Source organism: Mus caroli, unplaced genomic scaffold, assembly GCF_978045245.1.
Source record: "Mus caroli unplaced genomic scaffold, Mus_caroli_1 scaffold_11, whole genome shotgun sequence".
Classification (NCBI taxonomy): Eukaryota; Metazoa; Chordata; class Mammalia; order Rodentia; family Muridae; genus Mus; species Mus caroli.
The window spans coordinates 122,395,864-122,419,561 of record NW_028227266.1 but is presented as its reverse complement, the minus strand read 5'-3'; the positions used below and the strand labels follow the sequence as shown (position 1 = coordinate 122,419,561).

Sequence of the window (23,698 nt, the reverse complement as noted above, 5' to 3'; positions counted from 1 at the left end):
AGACGGCCCAGTCTTTTGAAGACTTATGAGCGGAACCAGCAAAGCACCTTACCTCTGGCGGAAGGATGGGAAGGCCACAGGCTGCACACTTGGGGGCCAGCACCCTGTGGGAGAAACAAAGGGAGCACGGTGCACACTGTGTCGATACCAGAGTATAAACGGCATCTAGGACCTACCAGGAGGCCCTCATGGCCAGCACTCAGGGTTATGTGGACCTAGGCTCACTCTCTGGAATATCAACATTATTCTTGGCTGCTACAGGAACATCTGGCTGCCTCCTGCTCCCTTAGGAATGAACATGAAGCTGGTTGACTGCTCCCTGCACAGCTACTTGTGCTGGTCTGACAAGTAGAGAGAGGGTGGTAGACTAAGCCTGACTTGGTTGCCTAGTGAAATTAGGTAAAGCTGGGGTCACAGGCTTGTTGAATTCCTCTGATTACCATTATGTGTTCAGCTCTACCACCAAACACATTTTAAATACAGTTTCTACATACTTTCCATTTTGCTGAGCTCAGTGGGGTCTGTGTACAGGTTACCATGGACTCCCTTCCTCTCTCCTTACTTGTGATAGTCTCGGACACAGTAGATCTTGTTCTCAGAGTCCACGGTGAAAGGAACCCCATCCAGACATTCATTACAGATGACGCAGCGGAAACAGCCGGGGTGATAGGACTTCCCTAGGGCCTGTAGGATCTGAAGACACAAAGAAAACAACTCATAGAGATGAAAGGAAGGAAGAGACAAGGAGAAGGAGGAACCCATTGGTTGAGGAGCCTAATGCACAGCTGCACCGTGGCACAGACTCCACCTAGCCCAGAGTTTCACCTGTACAAAGGTTAAGGGAGGACTAGTCTGCTTGGACGTGCCAACAGGAGAGGATCAAAGAGGATCCTCTCTCAACAGAGAGGATCTGCAGACTGTCAGTTGCTGACTGAGAGAAAATAAAGACACTCCTGTCTGATCCCTCTCTCATAGCAGGAAACTTGTTCTTTCCTAAAAAGCAATGCTAGGTAGGGCTAGGCCTGTCCTGGGACCAGAACATCGGGAAACAGTAATAAACCGGTTAAAGCTAGTCACAAAAGAATCCATCCCTGGTATGGGAAGCAGCAAGCATATAGAAGAATAAAAGAAAATTCCAGATGGAGCTAGGAGAACTCAGACAAAACCTCACATTGACTCCTGATACCCGTTCCATGTGGCTTAGATTCTGCAGTGTGACAACCTAGAGAGGCCTGGCTGGAGCCCTGATCAATCAAATCCAAGTGTAACAGACAAATCCAACTCAGGGAAAGCCCCAAATGCCTCCTTACTCTGGTGACATTTGATTTGAATGTGATAACTTGAATCACTTGGGTCCTTCCAAAACAAAAACAACTAAGACACAGAGGGAAGAGAGGAGGCACACAGAGAAATGAGGAGAAAGGAGAGGAGGGAAAGGGAAGGGAGGGGAAGGAAGGGGGAAAGGGGAAAAGGAAAGGGAAGGCAAGGGGAGAGAAAGAGGGGAGGGGAAAAGAGAAGAGAGGATGGAGAGGAGAGGAGAGGGAGGAGAGGGAGGAGGAGAGGAGAGGAAATAGAGGGAGTTGAGGAGAAAAAACAGTGACAGGGGAAAGAGAAAGGAAGGGAAGAGGAGTTGGAAGTGGGTATAAGGGAGAGGAGAGGAGAGGGGAAAAGAGAGGAGGAGAGAAGAGGGGAGGGGAGGGGAGGGGAGGGGAGGGAAGAGGATCAGGAAGGGGGACAGGATGGAGGAGAGAGGGGAAGGGAAAGGAGAGAAGAAAGGAGGGGAGAAGGAGAGGGAAGGGAGGAGAGGAGAAAGGGAAAGGAGAAGAAAGGAAGAAACAAGAAGGAAAGCTTATCCTTGGTGAGGTCAGTTAGTCAGTAACAGAACTCACTGGGCATGGCTGTATGTCCTATTCTAAAAGTGTGGTCCCTGAATCTGCAACTTTAGCACTACCTGAGAACTTGGTAAAAAAAACGCACATTCTCAGACCCCACCCCAGACCTCATTTAGAATCACCAGGCATCATGTCTAGCAGTTGGTGTCTTAAGATGATCTGATGCATGCTATTAGAGTCAGAGATTTCTGTAATTTGTGGCTAAAAGCATATTTGGTAATTCAGTGGGAGATTTACATCTGCAATTACCTGAACCATGAAACAGCAAAAATAACAGAACTATGACATCACCATAAACAGGAGCACCCAATACCAGTCTGCAGGGAACACAGCTGGTCCTAAGCCATGCAGAAGCCTTCAAACAGGCCTGAGGACTCGGAACTTAGGCAAGCTCACAAGACACTGTAAGACTGTGAAAGAGATGTGCTGCAATCCAGGTCCTTCCACTGGAAGTCTGAATAGATAACTGGTACCACATACCTCAGGGAGCATAGGAGGACTACTCTGCTATCCCACCTTGGATCTCAGACTTCCTCATTCTCTACTGGGTCTTACTGCTTCTAAAACCCCTTTGGCAAAGTGCCAAAGAAGAGGAACAACTGCCAGGCTTCCAAAGTCTACTTGGCAATTGGAATGCACTTCCTCTCAAAGGCAAAAAAATAAAAATAAAAATTAAAAAAAAATTTAAAAAATCCTTAGATTAACTTAATCCTCACTGCACCTAAAGTCAAATGAAAAGAAGATGGCATTTTGCTACATCCTGGCTACCTTCTAAAATTCTGGCATTGAGGAATAGGATCTATTCAGAACATACCCCTTTATTAACATGGTGTATTCAGACAGTTTATAGAGTTGGGTAGCTGGGGCTCTGCTATACAGCTAAGTAGGTATCTGCAAGAGAGATGGCTCATCAGTTAAGACAGGAGATCTGGGTTCAGTTTCCAGCACCCACATCTGGTGACTCACGGTCTACCTGTAACTCCAGCTCCAGGGGTTAAGATACGCTTCTCTAGCCTCTATGGGCACTCACATACATGTGCACATACTAACACACAGACACACACAAGGACAACGATGCACATGCACATACCACTTTACAGACACACATGCACACACATAATCTTAAAAAGTAAAAAAAAAAAAAAAATTAATGTCTTTTTAAAGGACTCTGTATTATTAGAATTCTTGGCAGCAGATGAGAGTTCTGTTTTAAAGCTGGGAGTCACTTCTTCCCAGACCAAGAAAAGAGCTTCCTATAAGCTACTGAATACTCCTCAGAGGAACCCTCCACTCACTCAGGTTGAGATCTTAGGATTTCCTGCCCCTTCAGAAGTTCTTTAAGTGAAGATGAGCAATGTGAATGAAATGAAACTCATCTATGAGGGGAGTGGCTCCTGGGAAACAACACAAGCCAAGGACCCAGCCTCTGAGCAGCTGGCACAGCTGACCATCTTTGGTTTCTATTCTTCTCCCAGTATTCAGGATAGAGCCCAGAGGGACATACATGTTAGGCAAGACTGAGTTAATACCCCCAGCTATTACATTCTTATCTTGTTTTTGTTTTGTTTTGTTTTGTTTGCTTTTCAAGACAGGGTTTCTCTGTGTAGCCCTGGCTGTCCTGGAACCCACACAGTAGACCAGGCTGGCCTTGAACTGGGAGATCTGCATGCCTCTGCTTCCTGAGTGCTGGAATCAAAGGCATGTGCCACCACTGCTTGGCTTAGCTCTTAAATTCCTAAATGCCAGTTTCCAATGGTAAACAATTTGTTGACCTAGTACCTGATTCCACAGTGAACATTATTCTCACTTATGAAGCAAAGATTGAGACTCAGACAAACTAGAAGAGCCAGTGACCGAGCATAAAATGGGATATGAAAACCTGGACCCTGTCTGCATGAATGCCAGATGCTTTCTTAGAAATTACTTGTGCTGGAGGAAAAACAACCACATGCCTGTACCTGATTCCCAGGTGGTTGAGATTTCTGTACATAAAATAAGCTGGTCCTAGAGCACCTCACTGGGAAAGTCAATGATCACAGAGAAGCCAGATGTAGGCCAGTGTGAGCAGAATCACAGCAGTGTGCATGGCTAAAATTGCATTGGTCCAAGCCAACAACAGTGTCTATTAGAGAGAACTGGCTGGCACTAGACAAGGACTTCTTTAAATAAAACCAGCAGTGACCGGAATCAGAAAGAAAACATTGTGTTCAATTATTAACGTCTTTCTAGCCTCCTTCCAAGGGGCTCACTCAACAACCCACACTTACCATGTCCATGATCAGGTGTCCACAAAGAAAACACCTGTCCGCAGACTGCTGAAAGCCAGAATACTGTGGAGGAGAGACAAGAAAGATGAGTCAGCCACCTCCCCACCAGCAGAGAGAGGGAGGGATTCCTGAGAAACCTGTGGTTCCCCTGAGGGTGTGCAGCTATGTGCTAAGACCACCCATCCTACAGGGCCCCTCGAACGTTAAACTCTATGACATAGAGAGGTGTTAACTCAATTCAAAGATGCCCAAAGACAAGATCCTTGGAATCACTTGTAAACTTGAGACAAAAGTAAGTTTATGGGCCCCATCTCAGATATAGTAAGCTGGAAACAGGACTGGGGTTTGGATTGGAATCTGAGTTCTAATAAGAGTGTGTGTGTGTGTGTGTGTATGTGCCTGTACACACATGTGTACTGACACACACATGAGCACTGACACACACACATACACACACACATGGGCTGGGAGAGAGGCACATGTACGCATGAATAAAGCCTGTGGCTTGTCTTCTGCTTCAGGACTCAGATGACTCGGGCATGCATGAGGAGGGAATAGTCTTCTGCTGTTGGTACCAGGAGCACAGAGAAACAATCTCCTGCCATCTGGACCTCTCAGGCTCCTGCCCTAAGCCACCCTCATTCCACAGAGTCTGTGTAATAATACTCACCAAAAAGTCTTCCTCACAGAATACTTTGCCGTTGACAAAATAGAAGGCCTTTCCTCTTAACTTCCTGCCTGAAGTAAAAACAGGAAGGTGGGGTAAAAAGGAAAAGGTTAATATTTAACAAGATAGCTTTAATGAAAGAGGCCCTAACTGTAACCACACATAGGAAATGCCAACTGTGAATGATATTACTGAAGGATGATATTACATGGGTGTGGTGCTGGACACCTATAATCCTAGCATTTGAAGCCAAAGTCAAGAGGATCACCACAAGTTAGAGCCCAGCCTAGGCTACATAGTCGGGGACAGTGTAGCTGTCAGCAAGAAAACAGATCAAGTCCAGGAAGAAGGTCCCCTGGATGGTGCTGTTTAACAGAGAGACTTCAAGCCAACTGGAGATTCACCATACATATCCTTCCAAGACTTCCTTGCTGCTTAGAAAAATGTCTGTAAACCTCAGTGACAGGCTAGAGGAGGCATACACCTGCGCAGGACACTGGCAGTAGTCTCTCCTGTGGCACTAAGGATAGTCGCCACCATGACAACCTACCAGAATGCTATAAAACAGTAACTATAGAAAGCCACAAGGGAAGGATGAGCTGTTTTTCTCTTGATGTAAATGATGTGGTCTGGAGTATGGGACTTCAAACCATGAACCCTTAGATTAGACTTCTGATTCTATAAGGAGAAAAACATCCACAGTGTGGCGGAAGATGATGTTAGGCCCAGCACTCAGTAGGCAGGGGCAGATAGATCTCTGTGAATTTGAGGTCAGCCTGGTCTACAAAGCAAGTTCCAGGATAGCCAGGGCTGTTACCCAGAGAAAACCTATCTCAAACACACAGAGAAAGAAAGAAAGAAAGAAAGAAAGAAAGAAAGAAAGAAAGAAAGAAAGAAAGAAAGAAAGAAAGAAAGAAAGAAAGAAAGGGGAGGGGGAGGGAGGAAAGGAAAGGGAAAAAAAAGAAAAGAGAGAAAAGAAAAACATCCTTAATCAACGTCTTTTGTCACAAATGTGTGAAGATCCAGGACATATGCTTATGCAAGTTCAAACACAGCACTTCCATTGGACATACAGATGAGGCTCTACAGTGCTGAGGACTCCACGTACTTCTGGTATCCAACTGCACACAACCCATAGCCCCTTGGAAGTCCCAAAAGCCTAATGAATTCTTGGCATTGGATGAAGTCAAGATCCTGGGGCCAAGGACCTAACCTGACAGTAAACTCACCAATGTCACAAGGCCTGTCATCCCAGCACTTAAAAGGCTAAGGAAAGAAGAGGAGGAGGAAGAGGAGGAAGAGGAGGAGGATGATTATGAGTTCAAAGGAGAAGCTGAAGAAGCCTGTTACATCATCTTCACAATAATGTTGTTTCTAATAGCAACCTAATATCTATCAGATAAAAGATGTCAATTCTACCTGTAATCAAGGGAATGTAAATTAGAACCACAATAAAATCCTATCTTCATCTCACAAATTGGCAAAGTAGTAAATCTGGTTGCGTATGGCGAAACAATACTTGTGATTCCAGCACTTAGGATATTGGGGTTTGGTTTTTTGCTTATATTTTAATGCTAAATACTGGCCCCCAAGGCCTGGTTGCCAACTGACACTATGTAACCTTGCCCCCCACCAAGTTATCCCTGATTGCTGAATAAATATGCCTACAGCCAATAGCTGGGCAGAAGAGAGATAGGCGGGGTTTTGGGTTCCAAGGCTTGGGGTATGAGAAAGTGGGGGGGGAGGGGAGGAGAAGAGGCCTTGGGGTAAGAATCTTAAAATAACAGCCATGTGGGCTGGCTAATTGGAGTTAAGAGCAGCCCAGATGAAACATGGCAAATGATATATTGGGATTGTTAGCGGGGAAATAGACATAACAGCATAGAGGATAGATATCTGCCTGGTTCTTATGCTGATTATTATAAATACAAAGGTAGTATGTATCTTTTATCAGGAAACTAAATGGTCAAAAGGAGAGGTAGAAACCCCAGATTGGGATTAAAAATATTTAACACAGGAGGCAGAGGCAGAAGGATCAGGAGTTCGTTCAAATTTAGCCTGAGCTACCCAGCAAAATCTTTAAAAACAAAAACAAACAAACAAACAAAAAAACCCACAAAATTACAACAACAAAAAAAGGAAAAAAAAATGTTCCAAGACTAGGTCACTCCATGTAGCCCTGGCTAGCCTGAAACTTAATTTATAGACAAGGTTAGTCTCCAGCTCACAGAGATTGTCCAGCCTCTGCTTCCTGAGGTGCTGGGACTAAAGGAGTGGACCAACATACCTAGCAACAAAAGAAACTTTACTAAATCAGGTGACCATTGGAGGAGTGCCAAAGAAGTAGCCACCCTAGGAGTCATCTGTGAGGAGCCACAGGGACTACTATCCACGTGCAAAAGCACTGCGTGGTCTACAGATAAAACAGAAGCATCTTCAACGCCCTGGTGATAGAAGAACTGGTAATATTCTAGATTAATATTCAACGGTATACATTGACCAAAGCTAAAGGGCTGGGTCTATCTACATCATTAACTAAACATTAAACATGTCTAGAATTTGACATTCGTCCTTCTATCAAGTCACATACTGATCACTGAGTCTTGGTCCAATCTCTATGGAGCACCCACGTTTCCCTGATTTGTCTTCAGACTTCCCAGAGGATGATGAACCAGTTAGAGATGGAACCAAAGATCCTAGGGGCTGTGGTTGAAGGCAGAGCACTAGAGGGAGCAAGGGTGCCACCAGAAAACAGGACTTCATTTCATGTGTAAAAAACACCAGCTCTGCTCCCAGGAGTCTGGTCTAGGAAGTGATAAAGACCCTGAGCTAGAAACCAATGCTTTGCTTTTCTAGGAATAGAGAAACTGGGGAGATGGCACCGCTGTAACCATGGGGTTTCTACCCAGCCACTTTGTTCCCAGAAATAAGGCTGAATTATTATGAATAACTGTCCAAGTCAAAAGCTAGGGCTTAGTCCTCAACTAGCCTATAACTTATTTATCCTGTTTATTATTCTACTCTGTGAATACCACATAGATGGTTACCTCTTCTCAGGTTTATGTGACCATCTTTTCCAGAGTTTGATGTGAATCTTTCCCAGAATTCCTGTCTCTCTCTGTCTCTCTGTCTCTTTCTCTGTCTCTCTCTGTGTTTCTCTGTCTCTATCTCTGTCTCTGTCTCTGTCTCTGTCTCTCTCTCTACCAGATGTTCCACCTTCTAATCCTGCCTCAGCTCATAGCCTTCTTATTGAAAGTGATGCTTATAAGAGATTCTATTTATACTCAGGAGTTAAGAAATCTTCATGCTCTTAGAGAGGACCTAGGTTCTGTTCCCAGGACTCACATGACAACTCACAGCCAGCAGTGACTCTAGTTCAGGGGCTCTAACACCCTCTTCTGGCCTCCATGTGTACCATGCGTGAAGGTGGTACACACAAAGCATTTGACCAAATACCCATACACATTTTAAAAAAAAATCTTAATAGGAAAGAATAGCTCTATTCTAAAACCTACAAAGACCATCATTATGCAAAAGTATTAAATCTCCCATGGTGCAAGCAAACACACATGGAGGTGGGGGTTGCTCCCCTGTAACATCACCAAGGACTGTGAAGTGCTCACTCTCCCTGTCTCTACATAGTTTCCTAAGCTAGGAGTAAGTGTAAAATCACAAACTCTTCCTGGAAAGGAAACTTTAAAGATGTTTATCTTGACTCCATGAGGCAGACTTGGCTTTGGGACAAAATAAAAAAAAAGATCGATAAATATTTACTCAAAGAAGCAACTACATAAAACAGAGTACGTCTAACTGATAAACTGTTATACAGCCTTTTAAACTACCACATAGTGTTTTAATGGTACCAGAAAATGCTTATGCTATAAAAAGAGAGTCAGAACACATTAGTGAGTGAAGAAAGCAAGCTGGACATGTGTATTTATGGCACAATTCCACTTTGGTAAGTATCACACACCCCACTGATACATCACAGGGGCGGGAGTAAGGGGGTGAGGGGAGTGGCCAGCAGTGGTGGAAATGTAACAGGTAAAAGCTACTCTCCCCTTTATCTGCTTCTAATATACTTGACAAATGGTATTAGAAATTTCATTTTTCACTTTGTACATTTTTGTTTAGTTTTTTAAAATTATGTATAACAGAAAAATACTTGTTTAACTTTTTTAAAAACTATGTTATTGATTCTAAAAAACATAAAATAATGTGAAAAGGAAAAAAGAGTAAGATTTAAATGTCTCAGTCATGTAAAGAAGGCAGTCGCTGGTGACGGTGCCCACGAGTGGACATTCACAGCACCTGCAGAACAGAGGCAGGCTTGCTTTTTTCTTCTTTCCTATAGCTCACCAAATGCTTAACGAGTAGGCAATGCTGTGATTCCTTTTTTTAAGACCAAATCTTGCCATGTAGCCCAGGTTGGTCCTGAACTCACTATGTAGCCTTGGATGGCCTTGAGTGTACTGATCTCTTTAAAATCACAAGTTGGCTAGACAACTGTTCTTGCTGCCTGGTGCTGAGAAGTCTTGTGCCCGGACAGGAAGGGTCAGGGAGGAGCTTAGAGGACATGTCTGGTTTTTCTCTATTCTCAGTTTAAACATTAAGCACCCCACCAAAGACCCAAGAGGGTGGAGATGGTTCTGTGCCAAAAACCTTGAGCTTCAGTCCTCACTTCAGGTTAGAAACCATGTACAGCCTTCAAGTTACTCGCTTTATCTTGTCAGAGTAAGAATACCACCTGCTAACTGTCCTTCACATCCTGGGGCCGTGGTGCAATCTTTCTAATTTTAAAGATTTGTTTTTTTTTTTTAAAGTTTCTGAGTACATATGTGTGTATGTATGTTATATGTAGATGCCCAGGGAGGCCAAAGGATATTAGCTCCCCTAGAGCTGAAGGTGCAGGCACTTGTGAGCTGCCTAACACAGGTGCTAAGACAGGAAGGTCACTGGGTGCTCGGAACCCCTGACACATCTTTTTAGCCTGGGCTTTGTGTGTTCTAAGGAAGAATGCCCAGCCCTGTTGTACATGTTCACTGCTGAGTCTGCCATGTCACCGGACTTCCAGGAAGCTCAATAGTCATTTCTCCTGAAACTCACTTCCTACTCCAGATTTGAGATTGGGGAAGTGATTCACTAGAGTGAAGCAGAAATAGAGCATGTGTCTATCACTATCACTGGACAGAGCAGTAATACCAGACTTGATTACTTCTGGCATTAACATGAAACCATACTTCAAGAACACACTCAACTTTGGCGGTTTCCTTTCCTCCCATAAAAATATACATTCCCCAGTAATAGTATAGAACCCAGAGCTTTGTACAACAGGCAAGTGCTCTACTGCTGAGCTATAATCCCATCAAAACATGATAAATGAGGAATCCTAGTCTCATCCAGGTAGCAAGTGAACAGCTTCACCTGATTCTGAAGACGTCTAACCAGCTGCTTCTCTAGGCTACCTACCCCACAGTCCTAATTCTGGTAGGGCATTAACCTATATTCTCCCTTCCTCAGTGGATGCAAATGAAGCTTTCACTATTTACAGAAATCTTTACACACTGGGTCCTTTGTTACATACTGTCATAGGTAAGTGTAATCAGAATTCTCTAACAGCACATATTTGGTTAAAGCAAGACTGTCTCTAACTCATACCTGGAGGCAAGCTAAAACTGCTACCTGTTTAGAGAAAGGAGGCACAGAGGGAGAAAGCCAGGAAACACCAGTCTGGAGAGCAGGGAAGCAGAGAATGCTTGATTCGGGCTCAGTCACTCCCTAGCCAGCAAGAAAAACAGACACAGACTCACCTAGACCATAGATGCTCATTGGCTAGAGCACAGAGCTACCAGTAGGTGGTGCTAAACCAAGGCAAGAGCAGGACAGACTAAGGCAATCCGTCCCAATGAGAGCCCCAAACTGGCACAGGGGGTTTAGGAAGTAGCATGGATTATCTCATTAATCTTGCTATATTGCAACCTTCCACTTTAGGCATTTGAGCCTAACTTACTGCATCTTCACTAAGTCTGCCTTTGCTGATGGGTAAATAAATACCAAAGAAGTCAAACTTAAAGGCTGGAGTTGAAAATATTAGAGTTAAGAATCAAATACAGGTTTTCCTTGGGCAAAGTCAACAGTCTCTTCACAATACACAATCTCTCCGTTTCGTAAGATTGCTCTCTCAGAGAGTATGGAACACGGTGGAGGAGCAGGTAGCTACTGCCATGTGTGGCTATCAACATATGAATTTAACTAAAGTAACTTTAATGGTTCAAAGTGCATTCCAAGTAATTGATGGCCACTGAGACCACAATTTTAGGACATCTATATTGTCACACAAAATGATTCCTAATCTACTTCTTCAAGCAGCCTTTGCCAGGGACATTTTCCTCAGTACTGGGGGTGGACCCAAACTGTCTGGGGTGATTATATAATGCCTTACCTACTTTCTCCCTTTTAGCCTGTTCCAGAAAGTGCCAAAGGGAACCCCACACAATTGTCACAAGTCAGCACACTCCTTTCTTCTCATTCCAACCCCAGCACCACCAGAGGTGAATGCTCAGCCAAGTTTCTCGACAGTGCAAGCCAGCATTGCCTAGGCTGCTCCTGCTTTCTCATTAGGGAGAACTGACAGCTTTCTAAGAGCATCCTGTTAGGGACACAGCCACCACAGGTGGGTAGGGCATGAGCAAGGAAAAGTAAGACCACAGCACATGTGTCCATGGCAACCAAACACTCAAGGGCTGAGGAGTTCATCAAGAAACAAGAGAGCTTGAACAACCCACATAGATGTTCACACTTCCACTCCCTGAACGCAGTTTCTGGGAATGAATGCCAAGGAAACAGCTCAGTGATTTGGGTTTTTTTGTTTTGTTTTTTTTTTTTTCAGGGAAAAAAGCAACTGAATAAAGACATTTAATAACTCATAAGCCAGACTGTGCAGTGACTAAGTGGGTTACCATGTGAGTACTGGTGCAATTACAGCTGCTAAGTAAATGAGGAAGCACTGTAAATGTATTCTGGTCCCAACTCTAAAATGTGTACAGACTTGGATAAAAATGGAGGGGAAACACCAAAATGAAGTCAGATGCACTATAAGGCTAAAGCAATAGGCTTCTTCTGTCTTCAAATTGCTCTTTGTGGCTATCGTGTGGTTCTCATATCTAAAATGAGCTAAACACAGCTACTCATCAAGGGGTGGGTGAGTGAGCAGACCATGTGAGAGCCTGTTATAGTGCCCACACCTAGAAAGACAAAGGTCTGCCTTGGTCCTGCTGAGATGCCTTATGTAGCTTCCTAGACACAAAGTAGGTGAGAGTGAGTCTGCTGCCAGCCTCTCATGTCTACAGAGATATGAGGCATCCTGACCAATGCGCCAGGATTGCTTCTCAGTCTCCTCCAACTGGCATTGTGGTCCTCTGACTCCTTTTGCGTGTGTCATTCCTTTAATGTTAGGACAAGGATGCAGCAAGGTGGCCCTTTTGACACATTATCTTCAGTTTTCAGTCTGTTTTCTATGCTATAACTGGATAGCACAATCTGAATACTGTATAAAGAAAAAAGGTTACTCAGTTCACAATTCTAAATGTCCCAGGTGGGAAGGCCATATCTGATGAGGGTCTTCTTGCTAAAGGGGACTTTGCAGAGGCCAGAGGTAGCACAAGGCATCTCAGAATGATAGAGATCTATTCTTTTACTAAATGTCTGTGCTTCCCTAAAATTCTCGTGCTAAGATGCCAGAGTGCAAAGTGTTTGTACTAGGGGGAAGATGTTGAGAGATGGAACCTTATGAAGAGGCCAGAGCTGTGAGGCGACACAAAGAAGTCCTGTTCTGAGAGCTTCCAACCGCCTTCTGTGAGGACTGCAGGAAAGCCATCTATGAACCAGGAAGCAGCCTCCTTAAAACGCTAAAACACGGGCTGGTGAGATGGCTCAGTGGGTAAGAGCACCCGACTGCTCTTCCGAAGGTCCAGAGTTCAAATCCCAGCAACCACATGGTGGCTCACAACCATCTGTAACAAGATCTGGCGCCCTCTTCTGGAGTGTCTGAGACATCTACAGTGTACTTACATATAATAAATAAATAAATCTTTAAAAAAAAAAAAAAAAAAAAAAAACGCTAAAACACTAAATATGTTGGTGCCTGACCCTGGCTTCCCAGACTCCACTGTGAGCAGCCAATGCAGCTATTTACCAGCCACTTGGTCCATGATGCCTTGGTACAGCAGTCCCATAGTCTTCAGTAGGCTCCTGCCTGCTAACAGCTTTCCTAACTGCCTGAATAATAACTGCCTGAATTTTTTTTTCAAAAAAAGTTTCTACTTGTTCCCTGGTAAACAGAGCAATGATTAGGAAACAGTTGTTAGACTTCCCAGGGAAGAGCACACTGACTGGTTACCCAGCAGCAAATGGTCGGTCCGGAAAACAAACATACAAGTAACAGCATACAGGCTGCAGCAGACCGTGTTAGGAATACACACTCACATCTGTAACAGCATTTAATGAAAACAAGAGGCCATTGATTTGAAATAAGGCAAGGAGGGATATATGGCAGGAGGAAAGAGAAAGGAGAAATGATATAATTATGTAATAATCTCAAAAATCCAAGGAAAATAAAAATTAAAAAATAAAAAACAGTTGAAAGAGCCAAAGACCAAAGATAACTTTTCTTTTGAACATGTTGCTCAGGTTATCTTTGAACTCATTATGTAGCTAAGATGACCCTGAACTCTTGATCTGTGTGCTGGGATTGTAGGTGTTCACCATCATGCCTGATCCACGTGGTACTGGGAATGGTAGCCAGGGCTTGAACGCATGCTAGGCAAGAACTCTACCAACTAAGCTGTATCTTTCCTTCCCTCCTTCCTCCTTCCCTCCCTTTTTTTCTCTACCCCACATCTCTCTCCCCCAACCTCTCCACCATGCTTAAACTTGAAGTGTGTACTAAGCTTCATCTCAATAAATTCACTAACTTTACTTCACTCTGATCCATCTTAAATTCTTTTTTTTTTTTTTTTTTTTGTGGTATAGTCAAGGGCCTGGCTTTATCTGAGCAGAAGTCCCCAGGGCTGCATCTCCCTGACACCAATGACATTTTTAAAAATGTTTTTATTTTATATATGTTTTGCCTGCATGTATATCTGTGTATCATGTATATGCCTAGTCTCTGTAGAGGCCAGAAGGCATCATATTCCCTGAAACTAGAGTTAAGAGACAATTATGAGCCCCTCTGTAGGTACTGAGAAACGAACCCAGGTCCCCTGGAAGAGTAACCAATGGGTTACTCTGAGCCATCTCTCCATCCCAACCAATCATATTTCATGTATATGTTGTCTATACACTGTTCTTTACTTTTCTCTAGAATGTATGTGCTATGGTGTTCACACTCTCACCACTCTCACTTTGCCAAGTCACCTAGAAACGATGACCAAACTCATGGATGAACTCATTATGTGAATTAAGACACAGAAATGATAGAAATTGTTCCTGTATGGTTCTATAACCTAGTGGAGAAGTGACTTTCTTTTTTTTTCTTTCTTCCCTCCTTTTCTCCCTCTTTCCCTCCCTCCCTCTCTATTTCAAGGTTCCTCTGTGTAGCCCTGGCTGTCTTGGAACTTACTCTGAACTGAGACCCACCACACCACCACCGATCTCAAGTACTGAGTGCTGAGATTAAAGATATGTGCCACTAGGGCTCAGGCTAAAAGATGACTTTCAAAGCAGGAAGGAGGGGCAGAAAAAGGGGAAGGAGGAGAGAGGAACCTTTAAAAAAAAAAAATCACCTCTACATTAATCTTCAGCAGAGGCCAGAATCAATCCATGGCTGAGTCAGACACACACACATTGGGCCTGACAGACTCCACAGTGAGCAGCTGACTCAACTGATGAGTGAGCAGTTGGCTCAACTCATCACCTTACACAAGGTATAGCAACTGAACAATGGTCCTCTAGCTATGTGGCCCTGAAGTATGGGAGATGACTGACAGGGTACTGAGCATCTCTTTCCTCTCCTCCTGAGTCCTCCACAGTACATTACAATTCTAATGTTATTAAGGACGACTTTGAAACCTCTCAACTTACCATCACTATCTGAAGTACTTAGAGATAAGCCTCCTCATTTCATTAGCTTTGTACTGGGAGTTAAGAATCCTTACTCTAAAGGATGATCCACTTGGAGCAGGACTCCATGGTAGAGCAGCTGCCTAGGGTGTAGGAAGCTCAGGGTTCCATCTCTACAGTCTTACCTCTCCCCACTCTCTTAGCCTGTGTTCCTCTTTCCACCCCCACTGCTGCACACTTACTGCAGGCTGCACAGGTGAAGCATGCATCATGGTAGAGATCTCCCATGGCCTGACAGGCCTGGCCAGCTCCAAACACCCCTTTGCTGCATTTCACACAGGAACCTGAAAGGCAAGAAGACACCAAGTCAGAAGAAAACTGGGATGTTTAAAAGTTTTGAAAAAGCCAAGGAACAAAGAATACCCTCCCCTACCACAACACCACATCCATGGATTTCTCAGGACTCAGTTCTTACAAGTACAAAAACCAGCTATCATCAACACGCCCCCCCACCTACACACACACAGTTCTCACACCTGCCCAGAGCTTTCAAAGGCTCCCACCATTCAAAAAAACCAAATCCTAAGCAAACCATGACTACAACACAGCTCAGGGGGAAACCTAATCTCAAAAAAGTTTGGATATGTTTAAATGTATTGAGACAGGATCCTACTCTGTAGCCCAGCCTTGCCTGGAACTCATTATATAACCCACAATGACTTCAAACTCAATGACAATTCTACCCCAGCCTCCTGAGTGCTGGGACTACAGGTATGTGTCAGCACAGTTGGCTGAAATTTTAATTTTATATGAATTATTTATATGTGTTTTAAAGCTTTCCCAGAACACAGCAGGTAAAAAAAAGAGTTACTGCATTGTTTCAGAATTCCTAATTTGAGTGACTGATTGACTGAGATAATGTAGCCCTGGCTAACCTGGAATTTGATATGTAACCAGGCTGACCTTGAACTCAAAGAGATCCACCTGCCTCTGCCTCTGCCTCTGCATCTGCCTTAGAGTTCCTTCTTTTTCTTCTTGAGACAGGGTCTCACTATGTAGCACAGTGTCTTGGAAATCACTACATAGAACAGGCTGGCCTTGAACTCACAGAGATGGGCCTGCCTCTGCTTCATACCTTCTGGGATAAAAGGTGTGTGTCACTACACGCCCCCAGAGTTCCTATTTTAAATTGGAAAACCAATTACTACTAAGAAAATCTAAGCTTCTATACTCTTTTTAAAATGTCCTCACATCAACCACTCAGAATAGCCATGCCCCTGACCTCCCACTGTTGGACTAGCCCACCTCCCATTTTGCCTTGTTGCTACCACACCCACACCAAAGGCCATCACCACTTGAAACCTCAACTACAAGGCTCCTCCATAAAAAGGCAACCTTCTACAGGTGACAGTGCAGCCCTGTGTCCTGTCCCTTTGCCCAGTAGGCTACATAGCATTTGTCCAATCATAAGCATTTCTCTATCACTTGGAGACATGCTTTGCAGATGCTGCAATGGGATGAAGAGCAAAGGTGACTGCATTCAGCCTACCTGGAGGAAACTGTTCTCCCACAGTGGGCAAAGGGGCTTCCCACCTTACCTGGATCCTGCATGAGGCCTCACAAAAGTGACCCAGGCTGGGGCGCAACATTAGAAAAAAAGAAGAGAAGCTGTTGACTATCCTTAGACTTTGCACAATCCTGAGGCCACCAGATTTACACGAATACCCAAAAAGGAAAAAAAAAAAGAAAGAAAGGAAGGAAGGAAGGAAGGAAGGAAGGAAGGAAGGGAGGGAGGGAGGGAGGGAGGGAGGGAGAGAGAGAGAGAAAGAAAGACAGAGAGAGAGAGAGAGAGAGAGAGAAAGAGAGAAAGAGAGAAAGAGAGAAAGAGAGAAAGAGAGAAAGAGAGAAAGAGAGAAAGAGAGAAAGAGAGAAAGAGAGAAAGAGAGAAAGAGAGAAAGAAAGAAAGAAAGAAAGAAAGAAAGAAAGAAAGAAAGAAAGAAAGAGAGAAAGAGAGAAAGAGCTATTACTAAATCAAGAGAAAAGTGTGTGGGGCTTTTTCTCATCTAAAGGCTATCTACCCTGTGGACCTGCCAGTTCTGAGAGTTCTGGGCATCAACAGGTTCTAGAAATGGACCATACCATTGTATCAAACTAGACTAATGACCCTAGCAATACTCCGTCCCTCCCACACTAAAGCTGAAATATCCCCAGAGGCACTGTTTGCCCACTGCTGTTGGGTGTCTACCTACCAATGAGCACATCACCTCCTCTAGACCTTGCACTATTCAGGCCAGGTGCTGATGGATGCCCAATATCACCTCCAGAGTGTCCAAAATCAAAGTTTACCAGCTGATCCTCATGTGCACATGAGGATGAGATCCGAGTGAGAACAACACAGCATTGCCTGACTCTCTGGATGCCCCTGCTTCTACCCTCTCATGCACTCTGCAGTTCCTGAGCCAATCCGTGAGGCCATCTCTAACCCACAAAGGAAGTACTTAAAGCCACTTGGTGCTGCAGCCATTGCACCAGACCTCTTTCTTCAGCTGCCACCGAACACGTGGCCTCACTTCACTCAGTGGGAAAGGAAGTTCAGATAGCAACTTCCCAATCACTGTAAATTTGCCTGTGATCTCCAGCTTCTGGCCTCAATGCCTCTCCCGCCTCAAAGGAAGAGGGAGTTTAAAACACCACACTTCACTTCAGCTAAGCCTGCTGACAGCCCACTGCCAGGTAGCCCATGGACATACTCTTCAAGGGGGAAATCCCAAAAGGATACATAGCATTTTAAAGGACAATTAGACACATTTTTTTTTAACTCACCTAATAATTTCACAGAATCCTTCCTGAAGGACAAAGAGATCCAAGAATACTCATAAAAACAATACCAACCAGGCTGGAGCGACAGCTCACAAGTTAGCAGCTTGTGCTGCTCTTGTGAGGACCACAGTTCTGTAGGCATAATGATATTGTGCACTGTGTAAAGTTTACCCTCGTGTTGTTCAAGTGCTGATTTCTCTGCCCTCACATCTTGTTGCAATCTGGGCCTGGCACTGTAATGCTTGTGTCAAGAATATCTCCTGTCTCAGGTTTGTGTAAATAATGTTCATCATTTATTCTCTGCCTTTTCAATAAAAACTGGAAAAGCCAGGGACTTGGAAATAAAGAGAAGATTAGAGAGAAGAGGGCTGGAGGGACGGCTCCGTGGTGAAGAGCACTGCCTGCTCTCCCAGAGGTCCTGAGTTCAATTCCCAGCAACCACATGGTGGCTCACAACCATTTGTAATGAGATCTGATGCCTTACATATAATAAATAAATAAATCTTTAAAAAAAAAAAAAAGAGTAAAGAGACTTCTGTCAGTCATGGGGGTCTGGAGAGACACAGAATACACCTGAAGCCCAAAGGGCCAGAGCAATAAAAAAATCCAAGTATATTTGGGATCTTGGCTGGGAGGTAGCCTGTAACCTCCCCCACCCCCTCAGCCTGAAACCTGTTTGCTCAGGTTTCACTGTGTGCATCGGGGTGGAGCCTGCCACTCTCACTGCCGCTGCCGCTGCCTGCCGCCTTGCTGTACCGGAGTCAAACACGTGGTCACCTGCAACTTTACTCCAGGATGATTTGGTGGGAATGGGCCCCTTCCCCCTCCTTCATAACTCGGTGCACGAAATAGTAAAATTGAGCTTTGATCAGAATCTTGTATCAGCTCTGTCTCTCTCGAGTCGCCTAGCCCCCTCTTCTCTTCCAGGTTCCAAGATGCCTCTCAGACTAGAACCCAGACATGTGAGCCGCTGGCTGGCCGCAACAGTAGCCAGATAAGATTGAAGGATTAGAATAATGCCTAGTTGTTGTATTTAAGCCTAAAATAAATCTTGGTCTCTCTGTGTCATTATTGGGAAACTAGCTACGATAAAGAAAACAGGCGCTGTATTTATTTACTGCATACATTTATATTAAAATTACTGTTATAGAATTCCATTCCCAGTGCCCACATCTGGCAGTCACAGCTGCCTGTAACTTCTGTGCCAAGGGGATATATTGTCCTCTTCTGGACTCAGACACAGACACAATTTAAAATAAATCCTTAAAAAACAATTACAGTGACAGAAGTCAGATCACGGGGCAATGCTGTAAGGGTATAGCACTAACAACCAGCACAGGTCTCTTCCTAAGTTTCTTCTTGGAACAAACAGTCCTGCTACTTGAACCCCAGTGGGACCAGTTTGGGAGCACATGCACGTGGAGGTCCAAGGCTGATACTGGAATCCTCCTCCATCTCTCTTCCATCTTGTTCATCGAGATAAAGTCTCTCATCAAACACAGAGGTCACCAATATAGCTAGACTTGCTCTGCGGATCCCCGGTCTCCACCTTCCAAAGCTGAAATTAAAGGCAGATCACCACATCTACCCAGGATTTGTGAGTGCTGGAGAACCAAACCCCAATACTTACGCTTGCTTGTGGGACAAGCGCTTTAACTACCGAGCCCTACAGTAATGAGTTTTTACAATCAGTTTTATATGAAGCCTAGAGTAGAATACAGGGCATATCATTAAAGCTTTTTTTCCCCTAGGAAATATTGCTTAATAAAACTTCCTGGCTTAAGATTGGTAGAGTAAATGAACCATGCACAGACACGAATGTCATGCCATCTTTCAGGAAGAGACAGAAGCAACCCTGTCCAGAGGAAGGGAACTGGACAGAGATGGTTCCCAGAATCAAACATCCCAGGAGGAAAGGGAAAGGGGGCTAAAGGCAGCAGAGGACCTGGTTTCAGATTTTACCAGGATGTATCTGACTACTGACTGGTCAGAGCTTTAGAAAGACTACTGGCTGGACAGGAGGACTCTTCCTAATAACGAAATGCCTGACACTCCTCCTGGCCACCCCTGGAGAAAGTTGTCGTATTGGGGTGTGTGTGTGTGTGTGTGTATGTGTGTCAGGTACTGTACTCTAAGTCTGCATTCATAGTTACTTGCATAAAATTAGGATCTGACTATCCCTGAAAGAAAAAGTGACCCAAGTGAGTCTCCAGGAAAGCACAGAAACCAGACGGAAAGGACTTTTCCAACAAGTGAATGGAAAAAAATCACTTCATTCAAAGGTCTGTTTTTTATCCCTAGACTCTTTTGAAGGGTAAAAGAGTATGTTCCCTCAATCAATTCCCTCTAACATAAGATTACTGAGCATTTAAAAGCACATAAGTAGGAGCTGAAGATGTGGCTCGTTGGGGTGCAGTGTTTATCTAACTTGGCATCTCAGTACAGAAACACACACACAAGTCAGCTAATACGGATACTAGGAATCAAACTTGGGTCCTCTGTAAGAGCAGGAAACATTCAAAACTGCTATCACTTCAGTCTAATGTCTCTCTGCCTAAAAATGTAATAAGCTGCTGCTAGCTTTTCTCCACCCTGACTTGTGCTTTCTGTCCAAAGATACCTTATCTAATATATAGTACTGATTAGTTAGCATAGAACCACATATAAATGCAATATGAATTCATTTACATTATAGTTTAGAACAAGCAAAACTATTAAATGGGGCCAGTAGGATGCCCTGGCAAGGTAAAGTGCTTACTGCCTAAACCATATGTGATGGCTATTCTTGATTGTCATTTTGACTATATCTAGAATTAACTAAAAACCAAATGGCTGGGGATACCTGCAAGGAACTTTTTCTCAATTAAATCATTTGTAGTGGGAAGATCCACTTCTAACCCAGTCTTTGAGGTGGAAAGGTAGACCTTTAATCCAGATCTCCTGGAGGAGGAAGATCTGCCTTTAATCTGGGCCCTACCTTCTACTGGCAGCTGTATAAAGGACATGGGAAAAGGAAGCATGCACACTTTGCTTGCTCTCACCACCAAGTCCATTCCTTCACTGGCATTAGAGTCTACTTCTTTGGGAGTTCCAGCATCTACTCATGGCCAACTGAGACACCCAGCCTCATGGACTGAACAATTTTACTGGACTCTTGGACTTTATGTTTTGTAGATATAGTCATTGCTGGACTAACTGGGCCAAAGCCTGTAAGACATTCGAATAAGTCCCTTTTCTAAATAGCCGATAGATAGATAGATAGATAGATAGATAGATAGATAGATAGATAGATAGATTCATTCTATCAGTTCTGTTCCTCTAGAGAACCCTGATGACTAATACACCTGACAACCTCAATTTGTTCCCCAGAACTCATATGACAGGAGAGAAACAAACCCTGAGAGTTGTTCTGTGGCCTCCAAGTACATGCTGTAGTATGTGTGCCTATACACGCATAAATAAAAACAAAACTACTAAATGGGGGCTGGAGAGATGACTCAGTGGTTACGAGCATGCTTCCTTCCAGAGGAAGGCCCTTTCCCAGCACTCACATCAAGTGGCTCACAACTGCCTGTAACACCAGGTCCAGGGGATCCAATGCTTTCGGCCTCTGGACTTTTGGCACTTGCACTCTTCTGTATATACCCAAATGCAGACACACACATACATATAATTAAAAATAATTTCTAAGAGTTGTAACTCTTAAATATAGGCATAATGTTACTGCGTAGTGTGTAAAGATTATCCTTGTATTATTCATATGCTGATTTCTCTGCCCTTGTATCTGGCTGCAATCTGACATAGGATTACAATGCTTATTTCAAGTATCCCTCACCTCAAATTTGTACAAACATTGCTCCCCATTCATTCTCTGACTTGTCAATAGAAGCTGATCAGCCAATGTCTGAGTAGAGGAGAAAATAGGGCTGGATTTCTGATCCCAGCCAGGGGATGGGGACAGAAAGAGGAAGAGAGGATTTGCAATGAAGAGAGGGTCAAAAAGACACCATGGGAGAACACCTAGAGCAGAGAAAGCCAGATCAATACTAAAATGTAAGTATCATCAGAGATACATCTGGCTATGGCTGAGTCATAGCCAGATTATTTTAGAGAATGAAAGTGGATTAATTCTGCTGAGCTATTGTGCCAAAAAGCTAGACTAAGTAAATCTTATAGTCTCTGCCTCATTTATTTGGGAGCTAGTCAAGATAAAGAAAAAAATTGTCACTTTAAAAACTATACTAAAACTTAAATCATGTTTTTTTTAAAAATCAGAAGAGGGGTTGTCTGTGAATGGGCACTAACTTGGAAGAGGTAACTTTCTGAAGGACAAAACTATTTTCTGTCTTCTTTGGAGTAAGTAGGTGTCAAAATATACCAATATACCTCCAAAATGCATGCACATTTTGCTGCATGGAAACAAGGTACTTAAAAACCAATCACAGCCAGGCATGGTAGTGCATGCCTTTAATCCTGGCTCTTGGGAAGCAGAGGCAGGGAGATCTCTCTGAGTTTGAGGCCAGCCTGGTATACAAAGTGAGTTGTAGGACAGCCAGTTCCAGGACCTCTACAGAGAAATCCTGTAGTTACAGTCACAAATTCCTCAACTCTCCTGTGATGGAGACTGAGTGTGGAAGGCTGTGACTGCTAAGAGTAGACAGAACATATCAGCTGAGCTGGCACTAAATGGCAGCTGGGCCAGAAAACGAGAGAACTAGACGTATAGACTTGCCACTGAGCATCCAATGCAGGCAAAGACCTCCCAAAGTACCATCCATTCTTTGCTCTCTGGCTATGAACTTGGGCAGAGCTGTCTCTTCCACACACTACACACCCACTTCCATGCATGGGTCAGACAGAGAGCTGCAGTCATGGGCCACAGGCAGAAGAGAGGTTGCTGCCAGCTCCGGTCTATTCAGTTTCTCACACTGACCTCTGGCTGGCCAACAAGGAGCCTCTGTTAAACCCTTGCCACCGGAGCGCACAGCCCCAGCTCTGTCAGGCCAAGGGTGGAAGCTGCCTGGAACACCTCCCAGCCTGTGCCCCAACTTGGCTGCCTGCCACCTTCCCTCCCAACAGGCCTCTAGGTAGGCTTAACACTAGGCAAAGCTACAGAGCCCCGTGGCAGGGCAGAGCATCGACAAGCAGACTGGTAGCCTGCAGTCTCTAAGGAGCCAATTCCCAAATCATCTTTTTCTGGACAGGAAGTGCTTGCTACCTTTGACATCTCAGACCCTGTGGGATGAGCAGTCTTAGCACTCTGTCTTCACTCACTAACAGAAGAGTACATTTAAAGAACCAACAAGTTATCTCCGCTGTAATCACCACCTGCTCCACCCTGCCCTGTGCAGGCAGCAGCTTCAGACCTTCTATAGCTTTTCCCTAGGGAGCACACACTCCAAAGCAACATCTGAACTCCTCCCATCCTTGCCTCCGGTGCACAGCCTTCTTGGCTGTGAAGTGGGTGGCAATCCCAAAATCTTTAAGACTGTGTCTCTGAACACATCACCTGGCATCATCTTTCAGATGGGGAAAAGTAACTGACGATGCCTCAGTACTTTTGAGAATACAGTAATGCATCCTAAACAGCAAGGGAACCACACTATCTGCCATATTTTATCCTGAGTGCTTCCAAAAACTTGAGACAAGCCAGTATGATCTCACATTTCCAAACAGTATACTCCAAGAGTGAAACTACTGAATAACATTTTGCTTAGCCTGTAGTGTCCAAAAGTCTCATTTTTACGTAGAATTTATGTGATATATATACATATATCACATAACATATATGTGTGTGTGTATATATATATATATATATATATATATGCAAATTGACCTTGAACTTTGGTATCTTCCTGCTTCTATCTCCAAAGTGCTGGGATCACAGGTTTGAGCCACCACACCCAGCTCATATAGAAATACTAATACGCATTCTTTCTTCACACCAGATCTTCAAACTCCAGAGTACATTTCATGCTTAAAGGACTTCTCAG

General features: G+C 44.0%; 1 protein-coding gene across 1 annotated transcript in view; it reads right to left on the bottom strand.

Moving 5' to 3' along the window:
* Positions 1-23,698, bottom strand: part of Limd1 (LIM domain containing 1) — a 42,455-nt gene that overhangs the window by 6,000 nt on the left and 12,757 nt on the right. The window contains exons 2-6 of the mRNA XM_021172096.3: positions 15,128-15,229; positions 4,830-4,897; positions 4,160-4,222; positions 563-693; positions 53-104 (exon numbers count right to left, since the gene is read on the bottom strand). Of these exons, the coding sequence (XP_021027755.1) occupies positions 53-104; positions 563-693; positions 4,160-4,222; positions 4,830-4,897; positions 15,128-15,229 (416 nt within the window). The remainder of the gene's footprint in view (positions 1-52; positions 105-562; positions 694-4,159; positions 4,223-4,829; positions 4,898-15,127; positions 15,230-23,698) is intronic.